The following is an 18,729-nucleotide window of genomic DNA, read 5'->3' as shown; positions in this document are numbered from 1 at the left end:
CTTGATGGGGGGGCTTGTGAAGGCTAAGCTTATGTAAGTCTTTATAGAGCTCCAACTGGGGGTGGTGAAGGGAGAGCCTCAATTGGTCGAAAAACAATTGGATCAAAAAAATGAGCGGCAAAACGCACAGAGAGGTAAATCCGCTGGCAAAGCGCTTGAGACATTCCAACAAAAATTCACCTGACGCACTGAACCATGGGAGTACCTCTGTTCCCGCCACGAGAAAGACGCGCGGAAGAGGTATGCCCGCCCGGTGAGGAAATCGATCTAAACCCGGCAAGCAAGATAGGTAAGGGTAATATTCGGCTGAAGCGGATGGGGATCTCTCTTTATCCGCCTTCGTAACTTTTGTTGCCCTGGTTTATATCCCTCTGTACTCCTATGGCCGATCTGTCACTTAAAGCAGGACATGTGTAGGCCTTCCCTTGAGCATCGTCCTTAGAACAAGGCTACGTTACGGCCCTCCCCTTTTTTGCTTACCTTGAATTTCAAGCAAAGAAGAGCGAGTGAAAAAGATACTATGCCTTAACCGAGTTATATAGCCTGGATGGGAGCAACAGTGAAAATACCTCTTCTTAGTGGAGCTCCTTGTTCTAGTATACTATGTTATACAACCCACGTGTTATCGGTTCGAAAGCCATGAGGCAAATTAGAGTACGTGAGGAAGCCCTCGTGTCCCGCCTCCCCCTGAATGATCGGTGCGGCGGTTAGGCCTGGTCATCGCGGGAGAGGTTGGTGGCCTGCACCTTGCGTTTTCCTTCTTCGAACCTTTTGGTTTTGGTATGTATTGCCCTCGGAGAGCACTTATTGGGTGAAAGATTTTTTTGTTGCTAAATGTTACGGCCTAAATGCTAAACGTCAAACGAAGACTTTCTTCTATCGTTTTTCGTCTTCTTGTCTTTTTTTCTTTTTCATCAGTGGAATTCGTTGGGAGCCTTTTCCTCTTCTTATGCCATATCGAGAGGAATAAGCACCTGAGATCTGGGCAGTTGGAGCAACTGGCAACAAGTTATTGGTAGAAGTTTGCCCCACGGGTCCCTATCCTCTCTTTGACGGTCAAGCAAGCAACAAGGCTCTTTTCAGCGTATAATAAAAATAATTATAAATTAAAATTAAGATAATTAATTAGTATAGTTAAAATTAAAAAATATATATAAATTAAAGTTTTTAAAATAAGATTAAAATATATAATTTTTTCAAAAATAGAAAGTGACAAAATAAGTAGACAAGACAAAACTGGAAAAGTGAACATGAAAAGTGAGAGAGTAATATTTGTAAAAATATGTGTTTTTTTTTATTTTTTTTATTATTAAAAGAACACACTCTTAACTCAACTAGTATTATATTGTATTTAATTTATTTTATTATAATTCTATGTTAATAAATAAATAGTATTATAATGTAAATTCATCATAATTAATTTAATTGATCGAAAGAATTTTAATTAATAAATATTTTGTTTGTTCGATTAACGATAGATATATTTTGCTATTCAAAAATATATATATAATATTTGTAAAAGATATCTTTCAATATGGGTTATTTGTTTCTTTAACTTAATTCTTTTAAATTATACAATTTCAACTTTGTATTTTTTGAAAATATATATATTTTTCATTGTATATTTCAAATGTGTGTTCTTTTTTTTTTTTTTTACTCCAATTTATAGTTAAATAACGTGTTAGATATAGATTAAAAAATAATACTCCATCCGTCTCATATGTATATATCAATTTGTTTTTTACATAAAATTTTAGAAATATTAGTATTATATTGAGATAAAGTAGAAATAAAAATAAAAAGATTAAATTAATCCTATTAGTATTGTATGATATAAATGTAATGAGATTTGTGTAATATATATTGTAAATTGGAAGGGTATTTGTAATGTCAGGTAGATTAGTACAATTACTGAAAAAAAAGAAATAAATATTTTATTAGGAACCGACCAAAATAAAAAAATGAATAAATTATTAAGGGACAACTAATACTTTCATATTGATGTTTGAGTTTGTATAAGGTCAAAAAGTTTAAAGTATCATTGAGTTTAATAAGGTCAAAAGTTGAGGATTTGTTTAGAATGGAGTTTTTAAATTTTGGAAGTTTGAAAGAAAAAAAATAAAAATTTAGTATTTGATTTGATATTTTGTGAGAAAAAAATGTATTTGATGTGATTTTTTAAAAAATGAATAGTATCAAATTATTGAAACTTTCAATAATTTGATACTATTCATTTTTTAACAAAGAAAAAAAAAATTGGTGTTTCGTTATAAATTTTAAAGCTGAATTTTTTGTTTTGAATACTAAAATATGAATTTGAATAATTATTTGATATATTATAAATATGTATTAATGTGGTAGTTTTAATATAAAATTAAATTTTAAGATAATATTAAAATAAAAAATAATTATTTGATTTGATATTTTTAAAAATTTTATTTATGAATAATAAAAATCAAGTGAAAAACAATCAAACATAACCTTAATTTTGTGCTAATATGATTTTTCTACAATAATAAATACACTCAATGGGTTTAGATTTGACAAAATTGATCATAAATTTTCAAAAGTCAAATAATTTCTCCTTCAACTTCAAAATTCTGATCATTTCAAATTTTCCTTAAGTATTAAGCTAAAATGTTAAGCAACATGTATTTGTAGCTAAATTCCAAAATCAGCTTTATTAAATATAACCAAAAAGTATACAAAATGTATATATATATGAATTACACAAATAAATATCAATCATATTTTGGAAAAAAAATATAAAAGATATTCATAACTCTCTAATTATGCAAGAAAACCAAGGCAATGCAGAACAGAGCCATGGTTAAAGAAGCCGCCGCCTCTGGCAATGGGGCGGAGCTGGTTGGTGGAGGAGGGGCGGTTTCCGGCGAGGGCGTTGAGGGCCCACCGGAGTTTGGCGATGAAGCAGTGCCAGAGCCGACATTGATAGCTAGCTTTTGGCCCAATGAACAGTGCTGAGGAAATGTGCATATGTAATAGTGGTCGCCGGAGGTGGTTATAGGAACCCTGGCCGGGGCGGAAGTTATGGGCCGGGTGGTGGTCGTTGAGACAGTGCATGAATCGAATTCGGCGCGTGTTACTTCTAGGACGTCGTGTCTTCCATTACCAAAGTTGAACACTGTATAGTTGCACAAAAATAAATAAATGATTTTTAGTAGTCAAGAAAATTTAAAATTTTGAAAATTTTAAAATTTTGGGAATAATAAAAAATTAGTTATTTGATATAATATTATGTAAAAGAATAGTCATTCTATGATTTTTGGGAAAAAAAAAAAATTAATACTTATAAGTAGTATTAAAAGTTCAAAAACTTATCTCTATGTATACAAAGAGTCTAAATATGTTTCTAAAAGTGATTTGAATAATATTAGAAATAAAAAAGAAATGAAAAAAAAAAATATTAGATTCAAAATTTTGTATAGAAAACAAAATTTTGATTTAATATTTTAAATAAAAATTAAATATATAATATATTAAAAAAAAAGATAATATTAATGACAGATGTTCATTATAAAAAACTTGTAAAATTTTAATAGATAATAAAAACATATATAAGTCAAATTAACATTTTCAAATAATTTCAAACTAAAACAAAAACAAATCCTTAAACTCAATAATTCAAACTATTCTTTACTAAAATATGCAGAATTATTAAGGCATGCTTGACTCGATTTATTTGATGTTTTTTAAACTACATTGGTTAGTGGTTTTTTTAAAGAAAAAAAAAAAAAATTAATCTAAACAGCAAGTTATTTGTATATATAATATTTTTAAGAAACAAATATTTTTTGTAAAAAAAATTTATCGACAAAAATTCCTATTTTAATAATATAAATTACCATGAGTCGATTAAACAACTTACCTAAAGTATCCCCGACACCGAAGTTAATATTCCTAGCCCATGTTTGGTACGCAGCTGCACCACCCGGCGGCACGATCCAGCCAAGGCCATCACCAACGGTGTGAGTCCTAGCTGATCTAGGTGCCGGGGCTGGTGCCGCCATGGTGGGTGGCTGCGGTGCAACGGCTGGCGGAGGAGTGGCGGGTTGTGGGGCCGGGGTGGCAGATGTGGCGGCCAAAACATTTATGGATAATTTTTGGCCAAGGGCACAGTGCTGAGAGAAAGTGCAAATATAATGATGCTCGCCGGCAGTCGTTAGATTGATTCGGGCCGGCCCGGTGGTCGTCATAGAGATCGGGTTGGCCCCGCTGCACGAGTCGAACGATGCCCTATTCACCTCGGCCACGTCGTGAATGTTCGTTGTGAAATTGAACACTGGAAAAAAAAATTATATATGTTTGTATTGTTACTAATTTAATTTTAAAATAAATTTAGCAAAAAACTATGTTCGTTGTTTAACTATGAAGAATCAATTTTCGAAAAATATAATATCATATATTCATACTTTTAATAAAAAACGACCTATATATTTTTCAATAAAATAATAAATTTTATTTTATAAATTATTTCAAAATAATAAAAAAACATATTGTCCGAATAGTATCACAATTCTTCAAAATACTTTTAAATTTTAAAATAACTAACAATAAATATTCTACAAATTTAGAACACATAATGCAATTTTTATTTTTAATATATAAAAAAATTTATACTTATTCAATATTTATTTATATTATATCAAATACCTAATTTTTATTTAATATTTTTATTATTTAATAAAAGTACGTTTCTTTACCGTTTGAATTTGATATTTAAAAATAGTAAAATATTCCATTCCATAATATTTAATATGATACTTTAAAAAAATAAATAACAATGTATTATTAGAATAAACAGAGAAAAAAATAGCATATCTAAATATATAAATCATCAAATTCAAAAACTAGTGTGTATTTCTATATTCAAAATTTTTGAAGTTTTATTATTTGAATAGTAAGTTTTTCGAAGAAACATAAAAAAAAAAATCATATTAAATATTATTTAAAAACAAATTTAAATAAAAAATTTCTCAAATCAAATCCAAAGAAACACACGTAATATAACAAAGCCGCTCACCGAGCACGTCGCCAACCCGGAAGGTTCTAGTGGCGGCCCAAGTCCGGTAGGCGGCGTCGCCGCCCGGTGGGATGATCCACCCAATCCGGTCACCCACAACGTGCGTAGTCGTCGTCGTCTGCGCCGCAGCCACGGCGACGAACGCCGCAAGAAGAACTACAAGAAAGCCACCTTCCATGTATATCGATCAAATTGAATATGTTCTTAGGAAAATTAAATCTCAGGTCGCCCCTTGAAGTGAAGCACACCGTACGGTTCAGTACAGTACAGAGCTCTTCTTCCCAAATTGATCTGTTTCTGCTATTTATAGAAATATTCAGAAATTTCTAAAAGTAATAATTTATTATTATTATTATAATGGGTAATTAATTAATTAATTAATAGTCATAAATACGAATAAATTTAATGGGAGGAGAAGAAGGATGGGTTAGGTTAGGTGATATCTATGACTAAAATTACGACAATAATCAATTGGAAAAGTCAATTCGGACAAACTTTCCTTTGTTTCTCTTTGTTTTCGATTTCATTTATTTTTTATTTTAATAGAACGTTCCGACAAACTTTTAGGGTCTTATTTACCTTTTACGTAATGATATTTGAATATTAATTATTATATTAAAATGTAGTATAAATTAAAAAAAAATTATAAAAATATTTTTATTAGTATCTTATAATACTAATAGAAGGATATTTGTATAAAAAAATTATAAAATTATAAAAATACTTTTAATGTTACACAAAAAGGTAAAATGAGATCCTTAGAATATTTTTTAATTATTATATATATTTCAAAATATTATGAGTGTCTTTACTAATAAAATTTTGATTTTTGGTTTTGATTTTCAATAGTAAAATTTTGAATTGAAATAATTGTTTGATGTGATATAAATATGTACTAATGTGATATTTTGTATGTAAAATTAAATTTTAATATAATATAATAATATAAAATAATATTTGATTTGATATTTTTTTTTAAAAAATAAAATTGAAATGGTAAAATGGAAACCGTGGGATTCCAACCGCCACACCTAAGAATTCAAACTATTAGAAAACGCATAATTTATTTATTTATCCGCAAACGAGACTCGCCAACATTTATGGAATAAGAAAGACATAAATTTGGTGGAATAAGAAGTAGTAGTATTTTTAATATAAAATTTTTTTAATCTAAAATATATTTTTAATTCAAATTGTTATTATTTATAAAATATCAAAATTTTAATTTCAAATCACAATCAGTAGTAATATAAAAAAAAATAAAGAATATATGCAGTGTATTAATTTTCTCTTTAAATAGCTATTGTATGTAACATTTTCCCGTCAGCTAAAATTATGCTACCAGTCATTATTATTATTATTATTATTATTATTATTATTATTTTCATTATTAATTTCCATTTCAAAGAATTATATGTTAATTGTAATTTAATTATTAAACCAAGAATAAAGCATTATTGAAAAATTGTAGCTATTTTCTGTTTTCAAATTATAATTTGATATTCCCTCGTCCAGTTACAAAGTATACATATTTTTATTTTGGGACGTCCATATTTTATTAAATACCCCACAATTTTTTTTTTTCACAAATACATTTAATTTACATCACATCGTTACTTTTATACTAAAAAATAAAGGCAAAAATGTCATTACACTACTTTTACCTACCAACTATAATTAAAATACTATTATTTCTTAAACTCAGTGGCAAAAGTAAATATATACTTATTGTTTGGAGGGAGGAATTACTATTTATTTTATAAACTTTGTTTAATTACTTGACAAGCATTTTTACCTTTTTCCATTTTTTAAAATTTATCAATCAATATTTATGACTTTTTACAAATATATATATATGTGTATATATATATATTTAAAAAGGGTATCAAATTCAAATTACTAATTAAGCAAAAACTTAAATCCACCACATGACTCATTCAACTATTATATTCATATGGTATATTATATTTAAAAAAATATTTTAAATGTATTTTTTAAATATATATATATATATATATATATATTTGGAACACATGTGTGTATGTATTCTCATAAAATTTACTAATGATGTCATGGGGTATGAGATGTTGGACTTTCTAGAAGGTTTAGTTTGGTGTGAACCTGTGAAAATGAAGTGCTTAAACCTACTTCTTGGACTTTATGGCCATTGACTCGGTTTACTTTTTTATTTCCATTATTTTGGAGTTTTTCGGGGTTTATTTGATTTTGATTTAAAATTGAGACGAGAGTCTGAATTTTTATTTAAATAATATTTTATATAAAATATAATATTTTTTTCCGTCTTATAAAAAAAATATACTATTTTTTATTTTTGTTCGTCCAAAACAAGAATATCGTTTTCTTATTTATTAATTGTACTGGATACCTAATATAATTAATACCCTTATAATTTCTAATATATTACACAAATATCATTACTTTTATATAACACAATCTAATAGGGACATTTTTATCTTTTTTTTATTATAAACCAGTATAATATTAATATTAAATTTACGTGCAAAAAGTAAAAGTTACTCTTCTTCCTCCGGACAGAGGTAGTACATTTTTAGTAAAATCATAAAAAATAAATAATGTTTCCTCCGTCTCTTAATAATCTACCATTTTTTTTTATTTTGATTCGTCTCATAAGAAAATATAATTTTTTTTTAGTAATTGTACCTAACATTACAAATACCCTTCAAATTTACAATATATTACACAAATGTCATCATTTTTTTATCATTTAATATTTTTATCTTTATTTATAAAGCATTATAATATAATATTAATATTTTTAAAATTATGTAAAAAAAATAAATAAATATATGAGACGGAGAGAGTATAATTTTTTAATTTAAAATAAAAAATAAACACACTTTTGGTACGCAGTTAATATACTTTCTCCTCACCCCCCAATTTAGGAGAAAAAAGTCTATTTATTTATTAATATTGAAATAATATTTAATAAGTAAACGTAATTGTATTAAATGAAAATATAATAATATCTTAATTATCTCGTATGATTATTTTAAAATTTTATTAAGTGATATTATTGTAAATATGCTTAATTGTAGGGGTATAATTTATAAAAGACTAATAAAAGAATTGTACATTCTATATAAAAACTACTTTTTTTTGTCAATAATGTATAAATTAATATACAAATATTGATCTAAACAAAAATATAATTTTAAAGATACTTTTCAAATATAGCGAAGTTTCCAAGGCAATAAAACTTAAAAGGGTAAACTGTTTTTTTTGTCCAGTAACTGACCCCTTATCATTTTAGTCTAGTAAGTGGAGCTTGTCGCAAATTAATCCTATAAGTGAAAAATTTTCGTTGTTTTAGTCCTCCGGCGCCGGAGACGCCCGTGTGGCTCGCCGGAGGTGACGTGTCCGCCATGTGTCACTGACCCGGCGGACACGTGGATTTTTTATTTTTTATTTTTGTTAAAAAATTTTTAATTTATTTTTAATTTTATTTGTATCTTTTTTAGAAAAAAATTAAAAAAATGAAAAAAAAAATCCACGTGTCCGTCGTAAAAAAAAAATAAAAAAAATCCACGTGTCCGTCGTAAAAAAAAATAAAAAAAATAAAAAAAAATCCACGTATCCGTCGTAAAAAAAAAAATAAAAAAAATAAAAAAAAATCCACGTATCCGCCAGGTGTCGCCGACCTGGCAGGATACCTGGCGGACACGTCACCTCCGGCGAGCCACACGGGCGTCTCCAGCGCCGGAGGACTAAAACAACGAAAATTTTTCACTTATGGAACTAGTTTGCGACAGGCTCCACTTACGGGACTAAAATGATAAGGGTCCAGTTACTGGACTAAAAAAAACAGTTTACCCAACTTAAAATGAATACTTTGTATCCAAGGGTGTGTTTGTTTGGGGGATTTTTCCCGCTATTTATCTCCTTTTTTTTAAAAAAAAAGAAAAATATCAAATTAAACATTTATTTTTCATTTTTTATATTATACTAAAAATCAATTTTACATCAAAACATCACGTCAACACCTATTTATATCACATCATGCAACTATTCAAATTCAAAATTTTTACTATTGAAATCTCAACTCAAAATCAAAACGTCAAAACAAACATACCCTTAATGTTTTATTAGCAAACAATGAGAGTATTATTGATGGGGATTAAAATGGTTTTTTAAATTAATGGGTTATTAATATTTCAAAGGTTACGTAGGAATTCAAAGCATTGAATTGGAAATGTTCCGACATGCATCCATGTGTTTGTACCCTAACTTTTTCGATTAGTTTTTTTATGAATTGTTTGAATGGTTGTTGTGGTTTGGAATTCACTCGAGCAAGGGTGTGTTTGTTTCTAAGTTGATTTTGTGGTTGAAAATTAAGTTATAGTATCTCAGTCATAAAGAAATATGATCACTTTTTTTTATTGTTTTCTGTTCGCTCAAGATTAGTTTGGAATTACGATTTTTCAAAACTAATAATAAAGAATACAAAATAATAAAAACAAAAATTCATATACCTATTACAAAAAGTAAAAAATAAAATATTTAACTTAAAATAATATAGTTTATATTTTTAATAGAATTACTATACACTAAAAATCAGTCCATCTAAAAACATTAGTGAAACAGAACTTATATATATGTTTTCATTAAAAATAAATTTAAAATGAACCCGTGGAAATTTTTAAAACTATGGAGGTGTTCACTTTTTGTGTTTTTTGATATAAAACTTTTTTTTAAATTAATACGTATAATCGTATCGAATAATTATAAGAATAATATTTTGTATTAATATTATTTTTTATGAATGAATATTATTAATATATATCTTAAATATTGTATTTTTATATCAAAAATTGTGTCAACCAAAAAATATGTTGAATAAAAGAATCCAATATTTTACTAAAACATATTCGATTTTTTGCATAATTTATTATTTTTTTTTCTCAATTCTATAATTTACGTAATATTAATATTTAAAATGCCAAAGCATCACAACAAACATAATAAATTTTAGTACAATTTGAAACTTTTTTGTAAAGAAATAGAAACTACAGTGAGCAACCATAAATCAATCTAAAACCAAATATTCAAGAAATCATGTCCAACATTCCAAACAATAAAAGATCAAAACATCTTAATTTACAAAGCACACTAGAAACTATTACCACATAGCTGATATAGATACATTCAATAGATAACATCCAAAATATCACATATTTTTTATCAAGAAAAACAAAATTCAATGCATGAGCAAAATCATCTAACAACCTAACCATTAGTATGAGATTGTTTTTTTTTTTTTTTTTGTGTCATTTTCTTTTTATTTCTATTCTTGTCATTGTATATTGCAGTAAAGTATGCCCGAATCTAGTATTGATATTTCTTGTCCAAAATTTGGACTTTTTATCGAGATTTGAACACTTATTTTTGGGGTAATTTCTTTGTTGAAAGGGTTTAAACATCCACAATAACTATTATGAGAGAATAATTATTAAAAACTCCAACAAGTTGCAAGTTTCTAATTTGATTAGCAAATATAAAAAAGATGAACTTCATGTAGTATACTTCCATTTTGTTGTTAAATAAATATATTTATCTTTTGAATGGGGAAAGAAAATGCATACTTACATGAACTGTTTGTTTCATTGGATTTTTACATAAAAAAATTTCAAATGTTTGAGAGTGCATGTAAAGCCAGAATTATTTCTTATATAATTGGATGCAGACTATCTTACTTGATTGTAAAGCTTACATGCCAACAATTATGTACGCCCCAGTTATAAATTACGTGGACTTGGACTTTTTCTTTTTTTTTTTCCTTTATTGTGAATACGAATAATGGCATATTGCAATGACATCCTGTAAAAGTAAATTATAGGAAAAATTACTTATGATCACTTGTGGTTTGAAAAGTCTACTATTTTTTGTTATGTTTTAAAAATTGCATAAAATTTTATTGTGTTTTTATAACATTGCACAAATTCAGATAATTTTGTGCAAATATTTTTAAAAATACAAGGGAGTTTTATGCAATTTTTTATAAAATTTTGTGCAATATTTTTAAAACAAAGATCTTTGTGCAATTTCTAAATCACGACGAGTATGATGTCGATCCAAACTACATGTAGATTATAAGTAATTTTGCCTAGATTATATAAATTTTTATTATATAAATATGTAAAAAATTGAATACCTTAAAAGGAAAAAAAAAAGAACTCTTGAAGAAAAATTTGAAAAAATTGATGAATTGTTTGAAGCACATGATCATTAAGTGATATGTGAATAAATATTGAAAAATAAAGTCCAAAAAAACTCATTATTTTAAAGTACATTTGCAGAAACAATATTTAGGAACAAAATTGATTTGTTCTATAATAATATGAATACAACTTTAATGACAATGATATATATATATATATATATTAGTAGTAAAAAATTCAATTAAAAAATCGATACTTTAGAAAATACAATACATGGTTTTCTAAAAATATTTTAAAATAAAAATTATAATAATAGAAACCTAAAAAAAAAATAGCAAACATTAAATGATAGTAATTAACAATAACTTTATTAGCTCATTAGACTGTTTAGTCACCTCACATGTTTCATTATCCAACATTTAAAATGAAAGTTCATCGTAAGTAATACATTTAACATATGAAGTTGAGTCTCTCAATTCTACATATAAGAAATACATATAGAAAATATATATAGTAAAAAATCAATTATTAAATACTTTATAGCACATAGTAAAGACTAAATAATCTAATTTCACAAACTTGAACACTGGAACAACTGAAGTAGATAAAGTTGCTTTTGTCTAGTGTCATGGCGGAACTTTGGCATTTGGAGCAAACCTTATACCATAACGTCATTGATGAACTAATGTTGATTTGGAAGGAAACTTTGTAATGGACTTCTCATTAGGCAAAGAGAAAAAAGTTTGAATTTTGTACCAAAGCAAATGCATGTCTTATAATGTGATACTAACCCTTGCAGATGCAATCATATGAGAAATAAAGTTAGTTCTGCTTTTGTCAAACTTAAAGAATTTCATTAAAGTAATCTTTTTTTTTTTTTCTTTTTTCAGAATTAGAACCTTAAAGAATTCAATATCTTCAAGTTTACTACAAAAAAGTATAGATGGTAGATTGAATTGGGATGAATAAAATATATAATATGTATCATTTCGTAAATAATAATATATAATATAATATAAATAAATAAAAATATTTATTATATAATACAATTTTTTTTCTATCTCTAGTAATACTCATATCTAAAATCACTTTGGCATCACCGAACAATTTTATGTCAAAATTATCACACAAATATTTAGTCACTTGTTCAATTAGGCTTAAACATGGACGATAATCAACATATCATCAATATAAGTGAGAAAAAAAATATATATTTTAGTTTTTAATAGTTTTAAAATACAAACAATAATAAAATTTGCTCTTAGTAAATGAAAAATTTGTTTTTCATACAATTGTCAAATTTGATATTTCATTATCTAAAATATTGTTTTAAATATTATAAGGATTTATTTGACAAATGAACATGATTCATTTTATTTTTGTCAACAAAACTTTAAGATTGTTTCATATATATATCTTCTCATATATTTGGTTACATAAAAATAAAAAGTCAAATTATTTATTTATAATTAAAATAAATTAATTTTTTTTAAAATAGAATATTTTGAATATATAAAAATATATTTATGAGAAAGATAAATATAGAAAAATTTTAATAGCTCTTATATGATGTAATATTAAAAAAAAATAAAAATAGTAGAAGTATAGTGTCAACCAAAATCATGTAACCAAATACTTACGTCCAAAATATTTTTGAATTATTTTTTTTTGGCATTGTGCAAACATTGTGCAAATTTTAGTGTTTTTCAATAATTTGAAAATATTGAAATGGTCAAATATCGTGGAAAATTCAATGGTTTATTTTGATTTATTATTATTTTTTTTTCAAATGTTGGAAAAAATATTTTTATCAATATTGTAAATTTTATCATTCAATATTAGTTTTTTTCAATATTATTATATTTAACATTAATTTTTATTTAAAATAGGATATCTAACAATTGTTTTATATTAGAATATCAAGATACAAAATACAAAATAACACTATTGATATCTAATACTTATTTACAAGGATCAGTACATATGACTACATAATTTGACCATTTTACCCTTCACCCCTTACTCGTTGCGGCCTCCAGCTACGTTCATTCCTCACCCCTGCCGGTTCCTCAATCTTAGCCGCTCTAGTTCGCCTCACCACCACAAAATCCAAAACCCATTCAATTTTTAACTTCCCGTCTTGCGCAAGCCATCGTCAAGTCCATCTATCGCTGTGAAGCTTGTTAAGTTTGGATTCATCGAACAAAATTTTAGGAGGACGGGGGTCGTCGTGTGGATCTCCATCAATTTGAAATATGATACGGTGGTCTTCCAGTCAACACCGCGATTGGTACTGGTGGAGGCCACTTTTGTTGCTATCTTCTTCGTCGTGCGGTTCTTCGGCCTCATCTTCCTTGTCATGTTCATCAAACAATAATATTCGTATTTTGTGTTTATTATTCAACTGTTGTGAAAATATTGATTGAATACACAAATTTTATTTGCAAATTAGGGTTTACACACAAATTTGATTTGTTCTTAACGTTTGCTTGAGTGTTATGCAGAAATTGTGGTTTTTATGTCTTCAATCTTAATTTATGATTACTGTAAATTTTGTGTTCTTGTAAAGGTGTTGCACTGATTATTCCCTGATACTTCCTCAAATAAGTTGTCTTGTTATATCAGATAATGTATAATTGAATTAATTGCAATAGAAATGTGTTTTTTGGAGTTGATAGTTTTCCTTACTAAATATATAAGTCTCTGTACCCTCTGTTTTTATACAGCAAGAGCCTTGTAGAACAAGGAGGTATCAAGGTGATGTGGCGTGATGTAATTTTATTTTATTTTTTTTAATTTGAAATTCAGATTTTATGTTCATGCAAAATTTTGCTTGAATAATGTTTTGATATTCAAATGCACAGAGGATTCATTTGTGAAATCATGTTATCTTTTTGCATTAGTTGATAGACAATTGGAGCGCAAAGACTATTGTGTTTGAGAGGTCAAACTCTCTGGCATTTTGTGGAAGACCTGTCCAAGACGGTTCATGTGTAATCATCTCTATATTTTTTAATTATTTTATTATCTTTCATCTGAAGATACACGCACACTACGTTATATTCATTATTTCTTTGCTTGTGTTAATCAGGTTTTTGGGCTCGTTTATGATCTTGACTTATTCAACATAATGGCCGTTCCAAGTTTTAACATGTTAGATTCTACTCATTCCTTTAATAGATATTTTCATACACAAAAATATAAAGATACTAATGGAAGTTCTACTTATTGTTATTGACAGGACTGCTTTTGAAAATAAGAGTATGAATGTACGATAAAATCTGATGCACCATTATACTCTTACATATAGTGGAAGTTTATGCCTCATTACTATATTTAATATTTATTTTTGTATATATTTAATTCAAAGCTCGTTTTGGCATAACTTAAACAACAACTAATGGAGATTATGCTGCTATTTTTATTGTGATTGAGCATGAGGTAAGCCATAATTTGCATGAGTTGTGTAATTGAGTTGTTGGATTTACTTGACAAAATTTTTAAACTCCCGTGCAAGTTTTATGTATATAGTATTGTTTTCATATATAAATTTGTTGTAGTTTCACAATTGTGCATGAAACATTTTAGCAAACATATTCATTGACTCTATTAAGACGAGGTATTTTTGTCCTTATTGTGACATTGACTTTATGAATTATTGAAATTGGTGATGTATTTATATTACTACAATTTTCATAGTACTTTAGGTGGTTATATTAATATTCCTTTTATTTTTTCAAAAATACGTTTACATTTTTGTATAGCATTCACACACACATTTTTATAGGAAAAAATCAGAAATAAAAAGCAACTAAAAATTAATAAAATAATATTTTTGATCCATAGATGTAATTCTTAGAATGCCAAAGTGTGGAGATTCAAAAAATACTGTAAAACCTTCAATTTTTGTATGATAAATTTGTTTTGAATTGATACATGAATGATTATTGCTATGTGAGCGAATTCCAGAGTGACATGTTGGGATTGGTTCCAGGTTAGCTTAAGGGAAGGTATCACTATTTTTCGGGATTAGGTGAATTAGGCGTTTCATACTAAATTGATCATAAATATTTTTACATCATATAGCTGAGAGACATATTAAAATTTCATTCTTTCTTATTTTCAAGAATTTTCATATGATATGAAAATTATGCTGTAAAACAAACAACTGATGTTTTAACTCTTACAAATTATTAGTTTGCTCAGGTTTGTACAATTATATTAGTTTAACCTATATGCTTACTAATATGTGATAGCTTCATTTTGCTCGGATTCTTGAATCATACATTACTCTTTTCGCAATTTTCGAAGATGTTGGTCCTGTGACTATCTTGTTAGACCTTACTCATACATTAAGGTCAAACACAATATCCTTAAAAATATTTGTTGTTGTGCTTTTCAACTCAGTATATTATATTATTAATTTATTTTTTCCATATTTTTAAGGCATGAATCTATACTTTAAAACGCACTATGGAGAAGCCATGAAATGTGAGGACTTATTTGCTGAGAAATATATTGATCTTTAAATTAAAATAAAGTAGTTGATTAGACCTGTTTGTATGTGCAGCTTGCGCGCATTACGAGTACTAGTGTATATATATATAATTATTAATGCAAACAAAGTGGTGCAAAATATCACAAACACAAGTGTGTCACTATACTCGTACAAATATTAATAAAATATTATTTTTGCATGAAACACCACACGTTATTATTTATATGTCGTACCTTATTTTGCGGTTTTTGTCGATTTATTTAATATATATTGTTAAGGAACATTAAAGATATTATTTTTTATAAGAATTTTTTATGCGTTAAAACATAATATTGTACCAAACTTAAACTTCTTACAACTACAAGAAATTATTTTATGGGAATAATTATATTTGACAACATGATTCTTCATTTTAATTTTTTATTTAAACAATGGGGTATACAAACTCGCATCATGACTCAAAAGTTTAATTAAAGTAGAAAGCACTAGAGTACTTGTATTGCTCTAAAATCAGTCTTCACGTCATCCAATCGGTGAGATTTAATCAAGATTTCAAACCATTCAAAGAAGATCCGCAAATTATTCTTAGACCTGACATACTTTTTGATGACACTATTTATTATTCGTTTCGTTGTGTTGTATTAACATTTGCACAAAAGAACTATCGACCATATGCTAATGCCTATTTTTCTTTAACTGAAAACATTATTTTCAACTAGTTATTTTCCACAAGATCATACTTCATCAATATTTCATATCATTCATGCAAAAACTCTTATTCTTCTTCAACTTCATATATATACATTTCTTAAAGTCTCATGCAAAATTTTTAAAATTTTAAAATACAGTACTCAAATATATTGCAATCTTTTGATAAATATCCCATAAACATAATCTATAACGAGTCTCGAGCAATCTTGAAACTAATGCACTTTTGATAGTATAATCTTGATCAATCAAAATAGTAATTGGTTTTTTTCCACATGATCCTAGCAATTTTTTCAAATAACCATTCAAAAGATGGAATTATCTCATCATATAGAAGTACTGCATAAGTTTGTCTGTGATGATTAACACAAAAAAATATAATGTTTTTTCTTATTCTTTTTATACATAGTATGGAAACTAAATACATCTCTAAAGTAAACATAATCAATTTTCATTCCACCATCTACCAAAAATATATTTGTTATTGTATCATCTTCAACAATAATATGAAGAATTTGAATCTTTGTGTTGCATTTCTTGCAAATATTCAAGTACTTCTTATTATCTCTAACCTTCATACGTAGACAATTTCTGTAACCTTGACTACTATATCTTTAACTTTCTCAACTACTAGCCCTTTTAATCAAAATATAATCGTAGCTTTTGGAGAAATTTCCGCACTTTCAGTCATATCGATTTCAATAGCATGAACTTTATCTATATTTTTATGTGCTCTAAATAAATGAGTTTTGTGTGGACTAGTAAGAGGATGGGTATGCTATTTGCTGTAACATTTTGAGATTTACCTTCTATATTTTCAAAATCCAATTTATTCCCTCCGTTCAAATCATATGTAATCATTTTGCTATTTTCGTTTATTTAACTCAAATGTATCTGTTTTCATTTTTAGTAAAAATATTTTTTACTTCAATAAAATATACCCACATATATTACACAATATTATAAAAATGCTATTAAAGAATAAGTGTGTTTAAGGGAAAAATTGTTATTTATTTTTTTATTGTACTATTATCTACAAAATACTAATATACTAAAAAATCTATATACGAAAAACAAATGAATACATATGACTTGAACGAAATGAGCATATGAAGTTGAAGGTTTATTAATCATTAATTTAAAAATTAAGTGGTTCCAAAATATGCGCATGAGCGGCCGGGAATGAGTACCTATCCCTTACAGGAATCGAACCCGTGTCTTCGACATGAAAAGGATCAAAGTCAAGTTGTACAGCCTTGACCATGGATTAGATGACATCAGTAAAGAATCAAAGCCTATCGAAAGAGTAGTCAAACTGGTTCAGGTAGCTCAGATGGTTAGAGCAAAGGACTGAAAATCCTTGTGTCAGTGGTTCGAATCCACTTCTAAGCGGGCGAAGGGTCCAAAGGTCGCAACACCGGGAGCAAGCCGGATTTGGAAATTCAAGTTCAAGAGTCAGCCAGTAACATAAGAACATAAACCAATTAGAAATGAAACTTCAACCATGAAAGTGATCAAACAAAGTTTAACTATTCAATCAATTTCCATCTACCACAATTTTTGAAATATCATAAAAGCATATTACAAATATCATAAATAACCTTCCGAATTTCATAGATACATTATACAAGAATAATCAACTTCAACTCACTGGGCAATATAATAAGAATTTCAACCCTAAAATCGATTACTAAAATATAGCCTATTATTATCGAACAATGCTTCTAAGTTTAAAGAAAAACATTATAATCATGATAAAGAAACAAATATATACCTTGAGAATTTGATTCAGAAAATTTCAAACAATAAAATCAAGCATTTACAATATTTCAAAAATAAATAAGAAATAACAACACTACAAAATCAAACAAAATTTTGTAAAACAAAAATCAACTTGAGATTTTTTGTCAATTTTTGAAAAATTTAATTGAAATTTATATTTGATTGACCTGAATTTTCGTTAGAAACCTACTATAAGTAGAGGTCTTTTTCGTGCACTCTTTGTTCAAGACACCATCGTCATTGCATGTTGGTTGTCCATTGTGTTCGAAGGGCTTGTTTTGTGAGCAAAGAGAAACTGCGTTTGTACTTGAAACTAAAATATAGTTATTCAATAAATAAAATTTTCATAAAAATAAATAAATAACCTGATGATATTATATTATTAGAAGATACAAAGAATACTATATATAATAGGTCAACTTAGAAAAACCTCTAACTACCTGTATAAAAGTGACTGTCCATAAATATTTTCAAACAAAAAAAGATTACACAATGACTTC

General features: G+C 27.1%; 1 protein-coding gene and 1 non-coding gene across 2 annotated transcripts; one reads left to right on the top strand and one right to left on the bottom strand.

Annotated features, from left to right (window-relative positions):
• Positions 1-2,650: 2,650 nt before the first annotated feature.
• LOC127264706 (blue copper protein-like) lies at positions 2,651-5,329 on the bottom strand. Its single transcript, XM_051294207.1, has 3 exons — positions 5,045-5,329; positions 3,890-4,303; positions 2,651-3,145 (listed from the first exon to the last, which is right to left on the bottom strand). Exons 1-3 carry the CDS (start codon positions 5,220-5,222, stop codon positions 2,787-2,789), a joined length of 951 nt encoding a protein of 316 aa, XP_051150164.1. The 5' UTR covers positions 5,223-5,329; the 3' UTR covers positions 2,651-2,786.
• Positions 5,330-17,765: 12,436 nt separating this feature from the next.
• Positions 17,766-17,839, top strand: TRNAF-GAA (transfer RNA phenylalanine (anticodon GAA)). The gene has a single exon. It is a non-coding gene; the product is annotated as a tRNA-Phe (tRNA).
• The last annotated feature ends 890 nt before the right edge of the window (positions 17,840-18,729 follow it).

This window comes from Andrographis paniculata, unplaced genomic scaffold (assembly GCF_009805555.1).
Source record: "Andrographis paniculata isolate CXL003 unplaced genomic scaffold, ASM980555v1 Contig71END, whole genome shotgun sequence".
Lineage (NCBI taxonomy): Eukaryota > Viridiplantae > Streptophyta > Magnoliopsida > Lamiales > Acanthaceae > Andrographis > Andrographis paniculata.
This window is presented reverse-complemented; position numbering and strand designations above follow the sequence as displayed.

What these genes read in the sequence shown, in the direction of transcription:
- LOC127264706 (XM_051294207.1), bottom strand. Translation starts at nt 5,222, where the DNA reads ATGGAAGGTGGCTTTCTTGTAGTTCTTCTTGCGGCGTTCGTCGCCGTG. An exon ending in CCGGGTTGGCGACGTGCTCG is followed by an intron (nt 4,304 to 5,044) that starts GTGAGCGGCTTT and finishes TTTTTTTTCCAG; the next exon opens with TGTTCAATTTCACAACGAAC. An exon ending in CGGTGTCGGGGATACTTTAG is followed by an intron (nt 3,146 to 3,889) that starts GTAAGTTGTTTA and finishes GCAACTATACAG; the next exon opens with TGTTCAACTTTGGTAATGGA.